At 49.9% G+C, this 15,766-nt stretch overlaps 6 protein-coding genes across 6 annotated transcripts; 5 read left to right on the top strand and 1 right to left on the bottom strand.

The window, feature by feature from the left end:
• Positions 1 to 311: 311 nt before the first annotated feature.
• On the top strand, positions 312 to 1,139 carry MRS44_010961 (uncharacterized protein; the record flags this gene model as incomplete). Its single annotated transcript, XM_046270777.2, has 1 exon — positions 312 to 1,139. One exon carries the CDS (start codon positions 312 to 314, stop codon positions 1,137 to 1,139), a length of 828 nt encoding a protein of 275 aa, XP_046135391.2.
• A 2,156-nt stretch (positions 1,140 to 3,295) lies between these two features.
• On the top strand, positions 3,296 to 3,712 carry MRS44_010960 (uncharacterized protein; the record flags this gene model as incomplete). The annotated part of the gene is made up of 1 exon (XM_046283446.2): positions 3,296 to 3,712. The coding sequence occupies one exon, from the start codon at positions 3,296 to 3,298 to the stop codon at positions 3,710 to 3,712; it is 417 nt and encodes a 138-aa protein (XP_046135392.2).
• Positions 3,713 to 4,529: 817 nt separating this feature from the next.
• Positions 4,530 to 5,324, top strand: MRS44_010959 (uncharacterized protein; the record flags this gene model as incomplete). The annotated part of the gene is made up of 1 exon (XM_046270760.2): positions 4,530 to 5,324. The coding sequence occupies one exon, from the start codon at positions 4,530 to 4,532 to the stop codon at positions 5,322 to 5,324; it is 795 nt and encodes a 264-aa protein (XP_046135393.1).
• Positions 5,325 to 6,580: 1,256 nt separating this feature from the next.
• Positions 6,581 to 8,383, top strand: MRS44_010958 (uncharacterized protein; the record flags this gene model as incomplete). Its single annotated transcript, XM_046269022.2, has 1 exon — positions 6,581 to 8,383. One exon carries the CDS (start codon positions 6,581 to 6,583, stop codon positions 8,381 to 8,383), a length of 1,803 nt encoding a protein of 600 aa, XP_046135394.2.
• Positions 8,384 to 9,088: 705 nt separating this feature from the next.
• MRS44_010957 (uncharacterized protein) lies at positions 9,089 to 10,887 on the top strand (the record flags this gene model as incomplete). The annotated part of the gene is made up of 2 exons (XM_065619540.1): positions 9,089 to 10,173; positions 10,224 to 10,887. The coding sequence occupies 2 exons, from the start codon at positions 9,089 to 9,091 to the stop codon at positions 10,885 to 10,887; spliced, it is 1,749 nt and encodes a 582-aa protein (XP_065475612.1).
• A 1,651-nt stretch (positions 10,888 to 12,538) lies between these two features.
• Positions 12,539 to 13,213, bottom strand: MRS44_010956 (uncharacterized protein; the record flags this gene model as incomplete). Its single annotated transcript, XM_046269023.2, has 1 exon — positions 12,539 to 13,213. One exon carries the CDS (start codon positions 13,211 to 13,213, stop codon positions 12,539 to 12,541), a length of 675 nt encoding a protein of 224 aa, XP_046135396.1.
• Positions 13,214 to 15,766: the final 2,553 nt, after the last annotated feature.

Genomic DNA, 15,766 nt, shown 5'->3' with positions numbered 1-15,766 from the left:
ACCCACATCTTGTCACACTTTTCTCAAGTTGATCAGTTCTAATCTAGAAGTAAGAGGGCTGTTTGAACAGTGGATGGTTGAATACTCCATCACCGAACATGCCAACGACCACGGTTAATCAATGAGAGTAGCCGCGCTGTCAACCGATCCCTGACAACCTTCTCTTCTATAAAAGGCCAAACTCTTGACACCATGTTAACTTTTCCACATATCACCTTACATTTGGAAGAGCCAACCATCAGTCACTTTTTGACCTGTTGTTACCGCACCTACCTTTTCTCTTGAGCCAAGATTGTTAACACTCAACCATCATGGCAGCCCAGGACGGCCAGTTCGTTTTCGACAGAGCACAAAACACGGATGTCTTTGACCAATACTTCGACCGAGAGCTATCACTCAGGTGGCAGTTTGTACAAGCGCAAGCAGGCAAGCACCTCCCCATTGTCCTGCTCCCGCAACGAAGCCGCCCGCCAAAGCATCCGAAACAAGGACATGACGATGAGCTGACTGAGACAGTCTATATGGTCAGGGATGAGCTCAAGTACCTGAACGAGACTGAAAAGCTCGATATGAACTGCCGTGCCCCTTGTCAGCTGGGACTCGCTAAAAGACTTGGGAATAGATGGGCGTTCTTGCACATCGGCACCTTTGCCCCCTATCCTCCCAACTTCAGCTTCCATTACCAAGTGGCGCCTGGCGCAGTCCTCGGTCCCAAGACCCAGGATGATCATGTATCCATCGCAGTCAGTGAGATTCAGGAGCTGGTAAGGTTGATCACTGAAGATCGCTACAAGTGGTTCCTTGAGTGCGAAAAGAAGACTCGCGACGGGATTAGGCTCGCCGAGACGCGCATCAGCGAGCTTGAGGTGGGCATGACCCGCCAGCACAACGCCGTGTCAAAGGAGTTTGAGCTCTGGGCTGCAAGCATTGGGGAGAAACCCTTTCTGATCAATGATCCCTTTCAGAAGATCCCAGACGTCGACACTGACTGCGGTTGGCATGCCTGGTTTAGACTTGAGAAACAGCTGTTGGAGGCTGAGCGACTGCTAGAGATTGAGCGACGCGCCCAGGACTGGGTATTTTGTGACATTCTAGCGGCTATGACCAACGGGCTAGTTGAGAAGGGTGAGATGCATTAAGAGGGTGTAGTAGTTTGTGATTGTTGATTGACAAGGAGAACTAGATATTGAGTCGCTGGGTTCTTCCATATGGGTCGAGAATAGAGGTCACGTAGAAAATACACAATACTTTAAAAATTGCATGTTTGTTTATATTCTTTTCTCCAGTGAAATGATGTTGCTGTCCACTGTAAATCATTTTGATCCTCGCGGCACAAGTTACGGCAAGGCCCTGCCCTGCACACACAGCCCTCGGGTAACGGGCCGACCCGCCGATGAGAACGATGACTCGTGTTGGGTTAAAATTCCAGTGAATTTTGCTCGCCTCAACACGAACCCCCTGTTCGCGAGCATCGTCTGCTGAATGGGTCTACTAGGTCACATCCGGACTCCCAGCCAGGCAATGATAAGTATTAGTTTCACAAATCATGCTATGAAGCCACCTCATCCATGATTTAATACGACGTCTACGCTGAGTGCGCCTTACGCATTAGGCTGCCTTGGTTTTCGCGCTTGACTTTCTCGCTGCTCTCCTATCGTCCCGGAGCGTGAATTATGGAGTAGAATCTCACGTTGCCCTGCAAAGTTCATCAGTCCTGCAAGTCGTACCTATGAGAGATGCGTCTGTGATTCATGGAAGGCAGGAGCAATGGCAACCTCGCTCTGTGAAGTTCATCCTTGGAACTTTGGCTGACGAGCAGGACAAAGAAGGTCTATTTCTCATGCGCACAAACGTAGTATGCGTCGTTATGGTTTCTTTCGACTGGATGTAGCACTAGTACTCTGGACACGAAGCACTTAACACAAGTTAATAACATAGGTCACGTAATAGACTATATATCGGTCTTCGGGCTCCATTGTCATGCCATTAAGGGCCAGGCTTCAACTATATAAAGAAACAAAATATTAATATATCATAGTATCATGTCCTAATGCTAATATAGTAGCCTTTTTTTTTAGTCTGTCTGCCGCCTATAGTAGAAGACTCCACGTAATAGACACATTTGTTTAACATCATCATTTCTTCTATTTTCCTTTGCTCCGGTGATTCGATAATGCTATTCCTCCCAATAGCAACTACGATAAAATTTGAAATAACTCTTGGCTCAAGAACAAACATTAGCGAATGGGATCCGCGCCCACCCACACCTCAGCATCTCAGTTCTAGTTAAAATTGCAGTGAAAGCATAGTGCGAGAAGAAAATCCCTGCAAGAAAAAAGAAAAAAGAAAAAGAAAAACAGGCCTCCCCCTCCAGGTGAAAGGCAGCCCACCCCATAGAAAACTGTGTGTGACGACCAGCCCGGTTTTCCTTCACCGGCGTGCTCCATAGTTAGCAAGACTTCGTGCGTCTCTCACCACTTCCTAGCTCCTCATGCTTACTTACTTCGCGCCTTACCAATTTAGTCAGTCGGGACGTGTTTCCTATAGATATGGCGAACAAGAGACTCGCTCCATAAAAAGCCCGAACATACTCACAAAGCCCCCGTGCTCTCATGGGGCCTTTTGATAAGTCGCCCAGCTAATACAACTCTCTGGTTCGATATGCGGATAGACACGGTTTATTGGCATGTAGGGAACATGTTTATTGAAGCGTTGGTCGAGCTAGACCGACTATAGCATCTGCGAGGAAGGTTCACGCCCTACGCCCTACGCCCTACGCCCTACGCACTGGCTCATCCGGTTCTCGGGACTGGACTGTTTCTCGCCACAGTTCCTGGATATTTGAAGAGAGAGTAAGGAGTAAATAGCGCCCAGCGAGATTGGTCATTGCACGCCCTACTGTGGGCTCAGTCTGTCATCCCTGGAAGCCGAAGAGAGTGCTGGAAGAAATAACTTCCACTTTATGAAGCCCAGCCTAAGAATATTCTGCCCTAAATCTTGGAAGCTGACCGATGAGCGTTGCAAAACAATTCCACTTCCTATGTGCACAACGTGTTGTAAGTCGTCGAGCCCGCCTGCCGTTGAGTAGACATTGCGCTGCACTTTTGGGTAAAAGTACCGAACCCGGAGGGAATAGATAAGTAGAGAAAGAATATCACAAATCGGGCCGAAGGTCATGACACATGCACATGTGGTCGTATTCTTCTACACTATAAGATCAATGCCAAGTCCCTCCCACGTTCCCAACTCCATCACAACCAGTCTTTCATCATCGTTACCAGTCAACCACTCAGACATGTCTACGAACAAAACCTTTGATCGCTTCGTCGAGTTCATCAACTCCGGAGACCGCACCCTCGGTGAACAAATCATCGACGAATCCGCCGAATTCCACGTCCCGTTCGATAGCAAACCACTCAAAGGCCTCGAAGGCTACATGCAGATCCTAGGCATGATGCGAGGAGCCTTTCCCGATATTCAGTGGACGGTAGAGGAGACGGTCTGCGAGGGTGGCAAAGTGGTAGCGAGATTCACAACGCGTGGGACACATACTGGTCCTTTTCTCGGCACACCTCCTTCTGGAAAGGCGATTCAGATGACGGCTATGAATCTGTACAAGATTGTTGATGGAAAGATTGTCGAGGAATACGGCTTGCCTGATATGTTTGGGTTGATGGTGCAAATCGGAACAGTAAAGATTCCCCTGCCATGAAGAATCTAAATTTAGCCAAAACAAAATGGAATCTCCTGAACGGACTCTTTCAAACGCCAAGTGTATTGCAAATGCAATGGAGGCTCTTGTAAATGATGAAAATGAGGGATCAATATCACCCATTTCCAAATCAGCCTATGTCCAGAGTGCAGTCAGTAACGAGTGGGATTGTCAACATCTGCAGAACTGCCTCCGCCTTATCTCCGTCCGATTGTGAACTCGGTAACGCTTCCAAAAGAAATCATCAGCCAACACAACAAACAAGACAGTTCTCGACATGTGCCGGCATTAAGACTCGTTATCTCCGCCCAAGCTTGTGCTTGGATCTCGGTCCTGCGGGGGCTTAGAGAAGCCCAACCAACATCAAGCCCAAAAGGATGGCATCACAAGTTCCACGGCAACAAACGTACACTCGGTGATCAGGAAACCCTCTAGGAAACGAATCAAAGCCCGATGGCTTGAGGGTTAGTCTGTAGCGAAACTTGATGTTCTACAACTCGGGGGATGGCTCTTCATGCGGGCAAATTGTTCCAAGTCTTTGCCGTTTCATCAAGCCATGGCAAACATAGAGCGGACTTAACGCGGACTTTGAATAGGCTTTTGGCGGACTTTGGGAAGGCCCTTGGGCGTCTTTAGATGGACTTGCTCCAAATGGTTTCAGTATAAATGTCATAAATACTGGTCTCCAGATACCTTATACCCATTGACCCCTCACTACATCCTGACTTGAGCACTGTTTGACCTTTGAACTCAATCCTCCGTTTTTCCCCATAACCATTCTCTCATACCACTTGAAAACTCCGCATTATCCTTCACAATGGCATCAGCCTCCAAGTACCTCTCCAAACTGCAAAACAAGTCAGTCCTCATCGTCGGCGGTACATCCGGCATTGGTTTCGCCGTCGCCGAGGCTTGCCTTGAATACGGTGCGAAAGTTGTAATCGCCGGCCGAAGCCAGTCCAAGCTCGACGATGCCCTGGGCCGCCTTGTATCGACATACCCAGAAGCCAAGGACAGTGTCCGCGGACATGTTGTTGATCTAAAAAACGACATCGAGGCCAGTGTCACCAACCTTCTCGAATTTGCGACGGTGGGCGGTCAGGAGAAGCTTGATCACATTGTTAGCACTGCCGGTGAAGGAACAGTTGGTATTACGTTGGAAAATGCGACCGAGGCAAACGTAATTGATGCCGGCAAGATGAGAATCGCTGGGACATTGTTGCTCTGCAAGATAGCACAGGGCTACATGAACAAGGCTCATACCTCATCCATCACGTTTACCGGCGGCGTAGCCTACTATCGACCCATGGAAGGGCACAGCGTAACAGCAGCTACCGCAGGGGGCATGGGCACCATGGCCCTGGGGCTTGCTGTGGATTTGAAGCCCATCAGGGTGAACATGATGTCTCCCGGAGCGATACGGACAGAGCTATTGCAAAATATGGTCCGAAGCGCATGGGGTGCGGAGGGCGAGGATATCTTTGCGAAGAAGACGTTGCTTGATCGGATTGGTAGCCCGGAGGATGTTGCTGAAATGTTTTTGGGGATCATGAAGAGCGATTACATCACTGGGCAGGTTATCCATGTTGAGGGTGGCTACCTGTTGAAGTGAGAGGGCAGGCGATTGGACCCCGTCACAATCTTGGAAGGTAGTTACATTAGATGTACTGTGACATATATCATGCCCTCAGTCCTAAGATCTGACAGCATCGAATTTACTAGGGTTATCAAGTTTCCGATTCTATTCTTGAGAGCTTACAATTTAACTTGATAGAGTATACCAGCTCCAAGGTACTTCTCAAACGAAAAGCCATCTTCGTATTCTGTAATCGGGAGAAAGTAGCGTTTCTAATATCTACAAAGCTGGCCTTCTCTTGCTATCGTTGGTTGTTGGTATTAATGACGTCTCCAAGAGGAGTCGTAGATCTTACTACCTCTTATGCTAGACCTTAGATCTTAGCCCCTAGGAAGCCTAAAGATGTTTAATTCTACTACCAACGATATCGTCAAGAAATAGCAGTAGCCTAGCACAGTCATAATCCTGTACTGCCGAATCAAAGCACAGCGCGCTACAGCAGATCTATCTGCCATCGAGTCAGGGAACTTGATGAGTAGTTCCGCGTCTCGGAACCTGAGCTATGAACATGTAGCCGCTATTTTTGACGCGGGGAATGTGTCCAATGCCCAAAAGTCCTTCTGTTTGAGGCTCAGCCTAAGTGGGCTTGCGGCGCGGACTCTACTCCATAATTAGGCTGAAGGGACCGGAGTGGACTGATCTCGAAAGATTTCCCTGGCCAATTACAGGTGATAACTCCTCAGCCTGATTTGCAACAATAAAGCCTATCCGCATTGACTTAGCGGTGAAATCAGGGTCCAGGGCCTTGACGTGGACTTACATTTAAACACTTTACTGACCAATCACAACAGATATATGCTCAGCCTGATTCTCAACAACAAAGCAATAACTTGGCGATTAAGAGGCGTGGCAGCTCGCTAAATCCATAAATACGCCTGACAAGCGCGCCAAGATGCTCTAGAACGTTTCAGCTAACTCATTCGGAAACATAACCGTGATAAGGCTGTGAGTCGAAGGATTCTCACCTCGGTTATGTACCGTTGGAGTCGCTGCCTGCTCGCTTTATCCATTATTGGTTAGCTGAAGATGGTGGCTTGGAGAAAGCTGAAAATGTGCATCGGGACTAATTTCTCTTTCGGGTTTAAACCTACTTGGCGTGTTAACGGTTGATGCGTTGGTGCGGTTCATGGGAAATAAGCTGGCGATATAATGCTTTGCCAGCACTCCTCAAGCGATCCTCTCTTTCTCCCTAACCTCATATCATCTTTTTCTATTATTCTTACCCTCCTGTAATGCAGCCCCAGGCCAAACATCACGGCGTTGCGTGGAAGCCAGGCTCTTGGAAACATACCCCCTGGCTCGCATTTGCCAGCATACTCGGCTTCGCAGTATGCTGCGTAGGACTGGCCGCTATCCTCTTCACGTCTGACGGAGAAGACATCACAGCCTGGCCCTATCCATCTCGAACGATCCCCGTGTCCGTCCTCCTCTCGCTTGCGGTTAGCCTCGCCAACCTTTGCCTCGCTGTTGCACTTCACTCCGGCTACGAGATCTCATGGTGGAATCAAGCTCTAAAAGGGGCTGAGCTCCACAAGCTTCAGTTCGACCTGGACATCCAGCGCCGCATCTCTGCCATATTTTGGCCGAATCCCTACTTCGATAAATTCGCCATTGCTGCAGTTGTTTCGCTTGCAATCAGCATCCTCGATGGACCACTGATTCAGAGAGCCTCTTCTGTTACGATAAAAGAATTCGGGCCCTCGTCTATTCCTGTCAACGTCGACGTCTCGAATGCCTCGTTCCCCACCGACTTTAGCTCCGTTGGCCTTATTACCACCGGACCTCAGATCCTCACGCCGCTCTTCAGCAACGTCAGCCGTGCTTATTCCAACCGAGACGACATTGGTTTACCCATCGAAGGGTGCAAGACGAACTCGACATGCGCGTTTACCTTGCCAGCCCCTGGCTTCGACGTGAGCTGCATCGAAAGACACCGGCCCTACAACTTTTCCAATCTCATGGGTGCTGGCACTGGCAATCAAATCTCTAGTCCCTCCCGCTCAGGCACGAATAATCAAATCATCATTTTCAACGTCTCAGTCAGGTTCGGAGAATACAGCGAGACGATCAATACAACTGTCATGTACAAGCCAAAGGCCACAAAAGACGGAAATGTGACCCATCGAGAGTGTGTGCTGAGTCCAGCTACAGTCGCATATCCCATCACCGTCAGAGATGGCATTGCTTCGTTGAAGAACTGGCAGTTGGGCCAGAATGAGACTCTCGAACTTGGACAACCTTCATCCGGCCGCCAGGACGGGATCTACGAGACTGGAAGTTCCGACAACCTACAGACCATGCTCGGAGGTTTCTTCTATATCTTGAATTCCCTCTACACTTCATACACCGTGCTCCGTCTAGGGGGGAACACGAACGTGCCGTATATCCTCAATGCGACCGGACAAGCAGCCAGCAACTACCTGAACTCGGATAGATCGACCTACAGCAACTGGACCATGACGTGGGAGGATCCTACGGCCGACATTGTCAACACAGCCCGCGAGCTGATGCTTCGCAGCGCCATCGCCTACTCGGACTTCAACCGCACGGCTGTGGTGCCGCAGGAGCTCACGGTACAGAGGACGGAGGTCTTGAGCGCCTACAAGAGCGACTACATGTACCTGGCGATCACACTGGCGTGCATGGTTCTACAGGCACTGATCATTGCTTTTCTGCTGCTTGGGTGGCGTCGTCTCGGCCGTGAGGTGTCACTTGACGCGTTCGAAGTCGCGAGAGCCCTCGGAGCACCCTTACTACAGGGAGGCAGCTCGAATAGTCACATCCACAAGGCGCTGTCGCCGTTACGCAACCACAGGCTCCGTTATGGCGAGATCAAGTCTGTGGCAGGCCAAGTTCAAGCCGATATAAATGATGTAACCCAGCAGAAATATGGATATTTCAGCTCGCAGGAAGGGATGCAGTTGATCGGGTCAGAGGGTGGATATGAGTTGCAGTCCCAGGGCGGAGAGAGACCCAAGTTAGCTCTTGGCCTGGAAGATCACGTCGGAGATTTGAGGCCTGATGTCTTGTACTAATGAGCTAAGGCACCGTGCATGGTGAGAGCAGTCGAGCTGTGGCTTTTGCTATTGTGGTTGGTGGTCTCTTCTGGAGACGTCATTGACGAAGGGGAACAATGGTGAGAATAGGTAGGTACTCGAACTGCGGAAAAGTTAGAGTAGATGCTGGTGATGGAGTTAAGGTCTCTCTAAGTCCGGGATAGATCATTGCCTTTATCCAGTTAGTTACATTAATATAATTCATGCGATCATCCAGTTAAAAGCGCTTCCAGTCGTGCCTAATGATATTTGCCCGAGCGATGTGGGATGTGGGATGTGGGATATTGTCATCTGCCGCGCAAGTCGGAACCCAGCCAACGAGGACCAAGAACTTGGTCATGGTTTTAAACTTTGGCAATGCGCCCCTATAGTAATTGCCAAGGTGACGTAGTAATACGAGAAACTGAGGAGTCAACCCTTGTATAGTCAAGATCAAGTATCGAGAGCGACTTGCGACGACAGATGACGCCAGCAAACGCGTCTAAAAGCATGCTAATACTCGATGCTCGGTCTTTTCATATGCGCAGTAGAAGAGTTAACTCCGAAAGTTCCGTGTCAGGGGAAGGGAGGAGCAGTATATATGCTGCGACCAGCAGCCAGTTCTGTGAGTCCTGCCACAACCGTTCTTACATGCTCATTTACAAGGCAACATCTACCACATCCTCGAGTTACAAAATTCACAACATGCGCCTTTTCACTACCCTTCTGGGCCTCACTGCTCTGGCCCAAGCCTCCCAGGATAAGCCAAAGTCGTACGAATACATTGTCGTAGGATCTGGGCCTGGTGGCGGTCCTCTTGCCGCCAACCTCGCACGCAGCGGTCATTCTGTCCTTCTCATTGATGCTGGCGACGACCAATTTAGCAATAAGAATTCTCACATGGTGTACAACAATACGCCCGCCATCAACGACCCCCTCACCAGGTGGGACTTTTTTGTTTCCCGCGACACACCCGAGATCGACGCTGGGTACGAATTCACAACCTGGCAACAGACTAACGGCGAATTTTACGTGGGCTTGGATCCCCCTCGAGGTGCCAAACGCCTGGGCGTCTACTACCCTCGCGCGGGAACCATTGGTGGTTGCGCCATGCACAATGCCGCCTCTCTTGCACTGCCCGCTGATGCAGATTGGAGAGATATTGTTGCTATTACTGGCGATGCAGACTGGTCTGTCGAAAACATGCGGAAGCACTTCATCCGGCTTGAACGATGTAACTATATCCAAAATGGAAGCGACCCATCTCACGGATTCACTGGTTATCTCGACACTTCTCAAGCACATCACGGCTGGGCCCTCAACCGATCGGACCTCACAACTCTTGCTTCCTACTTTTCCAACTCCCTTGGAGGACTTGAGACGGGAAAGTCACTGTACGAGTTGCTAGGTCGAGATATAAATGCCAACAATCCCAACAGAGATGAGTTTATGGGTGTCATTACACCACATACTCATTCCAGAAACGGCGTGCGGTCTAGCCCACTGAACTACATCCGTGACACTCTGGCAGATGCTAGGCGATACCCCCTCACCGTTCAGACACACACCCTCGTTACCAAAGTCCTCTTCTCGGATGCACATGCCAAGAACAAGGAACCAAAGGCCATTGGCGTCGAGTATCTTCAAGGTCAGAGTCTCTACGCAGCCGACCCACGCCAAAAGCCACAGTCCAAGGGCGTAAAAGGTCAAGTCTTTGCTACCCGGGAAGTCATCATCGCTGGAGGTGTCTTTAACTCACCTCAAATCCTCAAGCTGAGCGGTATTGGACCGTCAGCCGAGTTGAAAAAGTTTGGCATCCCCGTCGTGAAGCATCTTCCAGGCGTTGGAACGTCAAAGACAACTACGAGGCCGTTCTGTATGGAACCTTTGCCAAACCCGTTACTGGCTTTTTTGACTTCTTCTACAAAACAGCCCTGGCACTTCGCGGCCGTGATCTCCAATTCTACTGTGGAAGCATGAACTTTATCGGCTTCTGGCCTGGCATGCCAGGTTGGAACAAGAACGAATTCGAGTGTGGCCTGATGCAGCTTCACCCACGCAACGTCAACGGCACCGTCAAGCTTCGATCCGCAAACCCCAGAGACGTTCCTGAAATTCACCTCGGTTTCTTCCAAGAAGGAAATGACTCTGATTTGGAGTCAATGGTTGAGGGTATAAACTTTGTCAGACCCTTGTTCAACAACCTGACCAACAACACCTTTAGTGAACTGCGACCTTGCGCTACTGACGTCGAATGTACTAATGATTGGCAAAAGAATTACCTCCGCGGTCAAGCTCACTCTCATCATGCCGTTGGAAGCTGCGCCATTGGAGCAGACGACGATCCCATGGCTGTTCTGGACTCCAAGTTCCGAGTCAGGGGTGTTCGTAACCTGCGAGTTGTGGATGGGTCTGCTTTCCCTGTTCAGCCTGGTGCTGTGCCGGCGCTGTCTACGTTTATCATAGGGGAGAAGGCTTTCCAGGATATCATTTCTAGTGTTTAGGTGCCGGAAGGCTTTCAACTCGAGGGCAAACAACTGGTTTGATCTGTTGGTCGCTGGCAGGAAGCACGTGCTCTTGGTCAGGCGGGAATGTGATGCTGCTATCTCGAAATGATTCGTTTGGTCCTCACCTAATCGTAGCCGCACTTCTTGCTTGCTCTAGAATGCACTCAACTTTGCCATCGTTACTCTCCATCGTTCTTTGAAAGCCCCTCGTGGCACTCCATCGACGCTTCGACCGAGATAATGTCTCATCATTCCTCAACACCAAATATCGTGCCATAAGTTTAAAGCACCGTTCATTATGTCAGGACTTGATCCGCCTCCCGGTTTCAACACATCCTAGAGGAACAGGAAAAGTCCTCGGCTCCGAGCGCTGGTTCACACGCATCTCCGTCCGAAACGAATTCAACAAAAAAGAAGAAGACTACATCCAATGGCCACTTACCGGAGCTCCGCGTCCTAAGAGGGGGGTTGTGCTTGAGTGGCTAGACGCCTGCAGGTGGCAAGAGAAGAGAAGCAGAGGGGTGTCGACTGCGCAGGACCCAGAGCAGTTTACGAGGCATGGTACGGAAGGCATGCTTTCATGCCGTTTTAGGATGACGACTAGCGTGTTTCGATCTGTCAGTGCTTTCGAGGGTATGCCTATGACAGCGATGATGGATACGGTCCACGCGTACCACTATGCAGTTGTTGTCGTTGGAAATCACCGGCTTGAACTGGTGGGGTTGAACTCGGATGTGGGGCCGCTGTTGGTTGATCAGATGTTTCCTGGAGAAAGCATGGCATGGTAGTTTCTCTGATGCCAGGATCGAGGCGGATGAGTTGAGTGCCTTTGATGGACATTCTACAAACGGATGGTTGGCTGGGGCAGAGTATTCACTCTGAGCTGTGGAGCAGGGTAACAACAATGTTTGCTAGGCGGGCCTACAAATAGCCAAAGTAAATCCATCAAGCTTTGGGAGACGGTGATTTCGCGTGGCATAGACAGGCAGCAACATTTTGACAGTTATTGTTGCCCTGGTGACAATGAAATGGGTAGCAAACTTGAGCTGAGCCACAAGGCCAGGCAACCACAGAGAATGCGAGGGCCAACATTCAAGAGACATTCAAGAGAAAAAGAAAACATAACTACCTATGAAGTGGCCACCGATGTTAACTGAGTTACAGGCAACAGTTCAAGATACCATGTCGCCTTTGCCACCTACCTGCTAAAATGCATTCATGCGAACCCAGACATCTTCCACCTTGACAAAGGACAACTCATTAACATCCAATACTAGAGTTTGCACCGTTGACAAGGCAAAGATAATAAAAGAATCAACTAGTATTATAGACAGCCCTCCCAATCCAAAGTCAGCCGTCTTTGAAAAACTAAAGCCGAGTCTGCCTAAGCACATGTCCTCGGGCGCTCCAGAGTGGCGGTGAACGGGGCTTGAAACCTAGCGACCACAATGGTTGAGAAATCAGCGCTTGAGAGAATAACTTTGCTAGTAGTAGCTCATGGTGTCACATCCAGTCTCTGCATTTTTAAAGAATGAAATTAATCTCTTGGCTAGATGATATTCTTGCTAGCCTCTAAAACAGATGTAAAAGCAGTGCTGCTGGCAAAAGCGATCGTAGACATAAACACCCCGACTCCCTCTTTCACTTCTTAAACAGCTCGCAGCTTCGCCAGGACCCGATACTCGACGTAGTCCTCTCCGTCAATCGTTATGACTGAACCCTGTGATGCCAGCCTTCCGAGCAAGGGACCATGTGATTTCCGCTGATACACCACCTCTCCGTTGTACGCCGCATCCTCCCTCGGTCTTATCTGCAGGGCAACTTGATCAGGCCAGGTCTGCGTGTCTTGAGCCATCTTATCGTGCGCTTCGCCGCCTATACTGGGCGTCGGCGTAGGCGTAGTTCTCTTCCATTTGATCTGCAAATCAGCGCGCTCCTGCGCATCCTCGGCACGAGAAATCTCAATATCAGCGCGATCCTTGATGCGCTGCAAAAGTCCAGGAACTCGTCTCTTGGCGGGGATGGAACGTGGTCTCTTGGAGAGGGGGTCTCTGCTGAGTGAGGAAGAATCTTTGTCAGACTTTGTTCCGCCGCTGCCGCGGGCACGCCGCCGGAGCTTGGGATTGCCGTTGACGATGGGCTGCTTGGCGAGCGCGGAATCCGCGGGACCATGAGTGGGAGATTCTTCTTGGGACTTGGGGAGCACGACGATGACGGGTGATGAGGCGTCGGTGCTATCGCTTGGGTCTGATGTGGTTGCTTCTTGGCTGGTTTTTGCCAGCGAGGTGTCTATCCGACACTTGCGAGATCTCGTCAGACGCATTTTGCGAGTGTGATTGATGAATAGAGTCAAGTTGATCTGGATGAGAGTCAGTAAAGGTCATGCAAGTTGCATCCTCAAAGCAGCATCTGATGCGTGATCAATTGCCTCTGCCATGTGTGTGATGGGTGACAAGACGGTCGGAAGCCCGGCATATGATGAAAAGCATCAGAAGAGATTGCTATCATGCCTGGGGCAGCATCAAACAAAAGAGACAAAGTGTTTGCAATGCGCAGTCGCTGCCTTGAGAGGGGAACATTTGGCTTCATCAACGCGTCGTCACTCAAACGTTCATGTCCCAGCAACGAACGACAGAACGCATCAGGGGACCGAGTCAAGGGGGAAGACAACACATACCGACAGGGTAGAAGCCTCACTGATACTCTAGGAGAAAGAGGAGGCGGCTGCGTCTACGGCAGGCAAAAGGACAAGGAAAGATAACGTCAGTCAAAAACTTCAAGCCTCAATTTCTTGACTTTGAGCTGCCTTTGGGGAGGGAAGCACAAGAAAGACCCAAGGCAAGCCCAGGTGCTGCCAAAAAGTGGATCATAATTATTCCGTAGATGCCCGCGGCGAGACGAGACGATATTAGCCGGCTCTCGGCGGACGGATGCAACCAGGGAAAAAAAGAGTCGTATATTGCGCGTTAGTCATTATATCGCATAAGCTGTAATTTGGAGTCGGATATGGTCTTTGAATTGTTGTTCTATCCTCAAGAGAAGCCGAAAGGGCATCGCAATCACAGGCGCTGTACACACACTCAACCTCGCCCCAAAACAAACCACCTTCTCAACTAGGACTCCCACATGACTAGCCCCAAGATTGACGGTGAATGATGTGATGTGACAATTCAGCTCAAAGCGAAGAGACATGCCACGCCCCGAAAGAGGGGCCAGCGCAGCCCCTGCAAGGTAGGTCTGCCAAGCGTCAAAGCGAAAGGACGAGAACCAGCCACGATGCTCGTATTTGCTGACCAGTTCCGAGCAGTGCGACCGGCGAATACTCTCCGTGCTCTCTGCTACGAAATAATCTAGTCCGACGCCTTTAATCTGGCCAAATGGAACATCCCCAACTCTCCCTTGGCCATTGTCTCGGCTTCTTCGCCATGCTCCTCGCTAGTCCGCTTTAGCGAAACTTGGCTTAGAAACCCGGCCACCAAATCTCTTGTCTAATCTCTCTCAGCTTCACTACGGGAATGCTTGATACGCCTTGCGCCCCCTCCTGCAATCAGCCGTGCGCCACTGCAGGTCATTGAGACGTTGTCACAGGTATTACAGCGTCGTCATTTGTGATTTCTGAGATTCCGGAAATTACTATATATCTCTCCAGAAGGCTGATGCCTCGCTCAACCATGGGCTCAATGTTCAAGAGTCACTGTCAGATCTTATCGGTTCGGCCGAACGGGGTATCGCCAGTGATGAAGCCTCGGAACAGCCGGCTGGGCTCGGAGTAGTCAAGTTTAACCTTGCAAGGATTGACCGCGCGCTCACTTTGATGACTCTGAATAAATATTGAGCAATCACCTCTTGCCACGGGTTCTTCAGAAGCCAAGTAATCACTAACCAGTAGTCAGCTGCATCTTCAGTTAGAGACACCATCGCCCCAGGCACCGACGCAGTTCACGACTTTTGGTGAGTGACGCGCAGGTACATAGAGAGCTGTATTGAAAGTTCGTGGTTTACTCCGCACCTTTACAGGAGTTGGGCACCTCAGAAATGCCGCCTTTGTTATTGACATCAATGACGTCTCCAAGAGGAGTCACAAGGCACAATAATGCCGCCTTTGTCTACAGGTCGGCCACTTGCTTAATTCCTTGCGAAGGTTACTCAACAGCGTCGAATGCGCTGGCTCTTGGAACCTTTACCAGAAGTGACAACAAGCATCAAACTGGTATCAGCCTACAATTCACCTTTATGGCCACTTCCCTTACCCCTCAACAGTAAGCCCGATTGTCTTCCCATCAGCAGAACTCTCTTTCTTCAGCAGGCATTTCTCCCAGTTTCGGCATTTGTTTTCCACTAGCATTGTGAGATTCACTACAGCAAGCAACTCAGTGTGACGATACACCCTCTCACAAGTTCATAGTAAAGATAAAACTTCTCAAACCAAGCAATGGCTTCGGCTTTGTTTCCGAGTCATGTTACCCCAGATGTCGACGTAATAGGTGGATCCCAATGCAGGCGTTTTAAAGATATGGTGGCAACATGAGTGATGTGTTTTTCCGATACTAACCGCCCAACACCTTTGATTCCATAGTCTGAGCGAGAATTCTCTCTTCTTTATGTATCGAATATCGGTCCGTGTCGACTAAAGGTTGGGATCAAGGTTCTCCAATGCAACCGATCCTTCTAGAACCACAAGCAACTTTGAGAATATCGCTTTGCATGAGGGCCTGAAAATGCGGTAGTAAAGCAACCGAACACCAGTTTCCAAATCTTTAGTTATCCCACACGAAGACCCAGACGCTAGCAAAGTGACACGAAGGCTGGGTGTTGGCTCATCGCTTCACATAGAGCAAGGCTCTCACACATCTACTTCGTCATGGCGCTTCAGCCT

Source organism: Fusarium solani (genome assembly GCF_023522795.1).
Source record: "Fusarium solani strain SB1 chromosome Unknown bctg00000007, whole genome shotgun sequence".
NCBI lineage: Eukaryota > Fungi > Ascomycota > Sordariomycetes > Hypocreales > Nectriaceae > Fusarium > Fusarium solani.
Note: the sequence above shows the minus strand (reverse complement) of the source record. Positions and strands in the feature narration are given on the sequence as shown.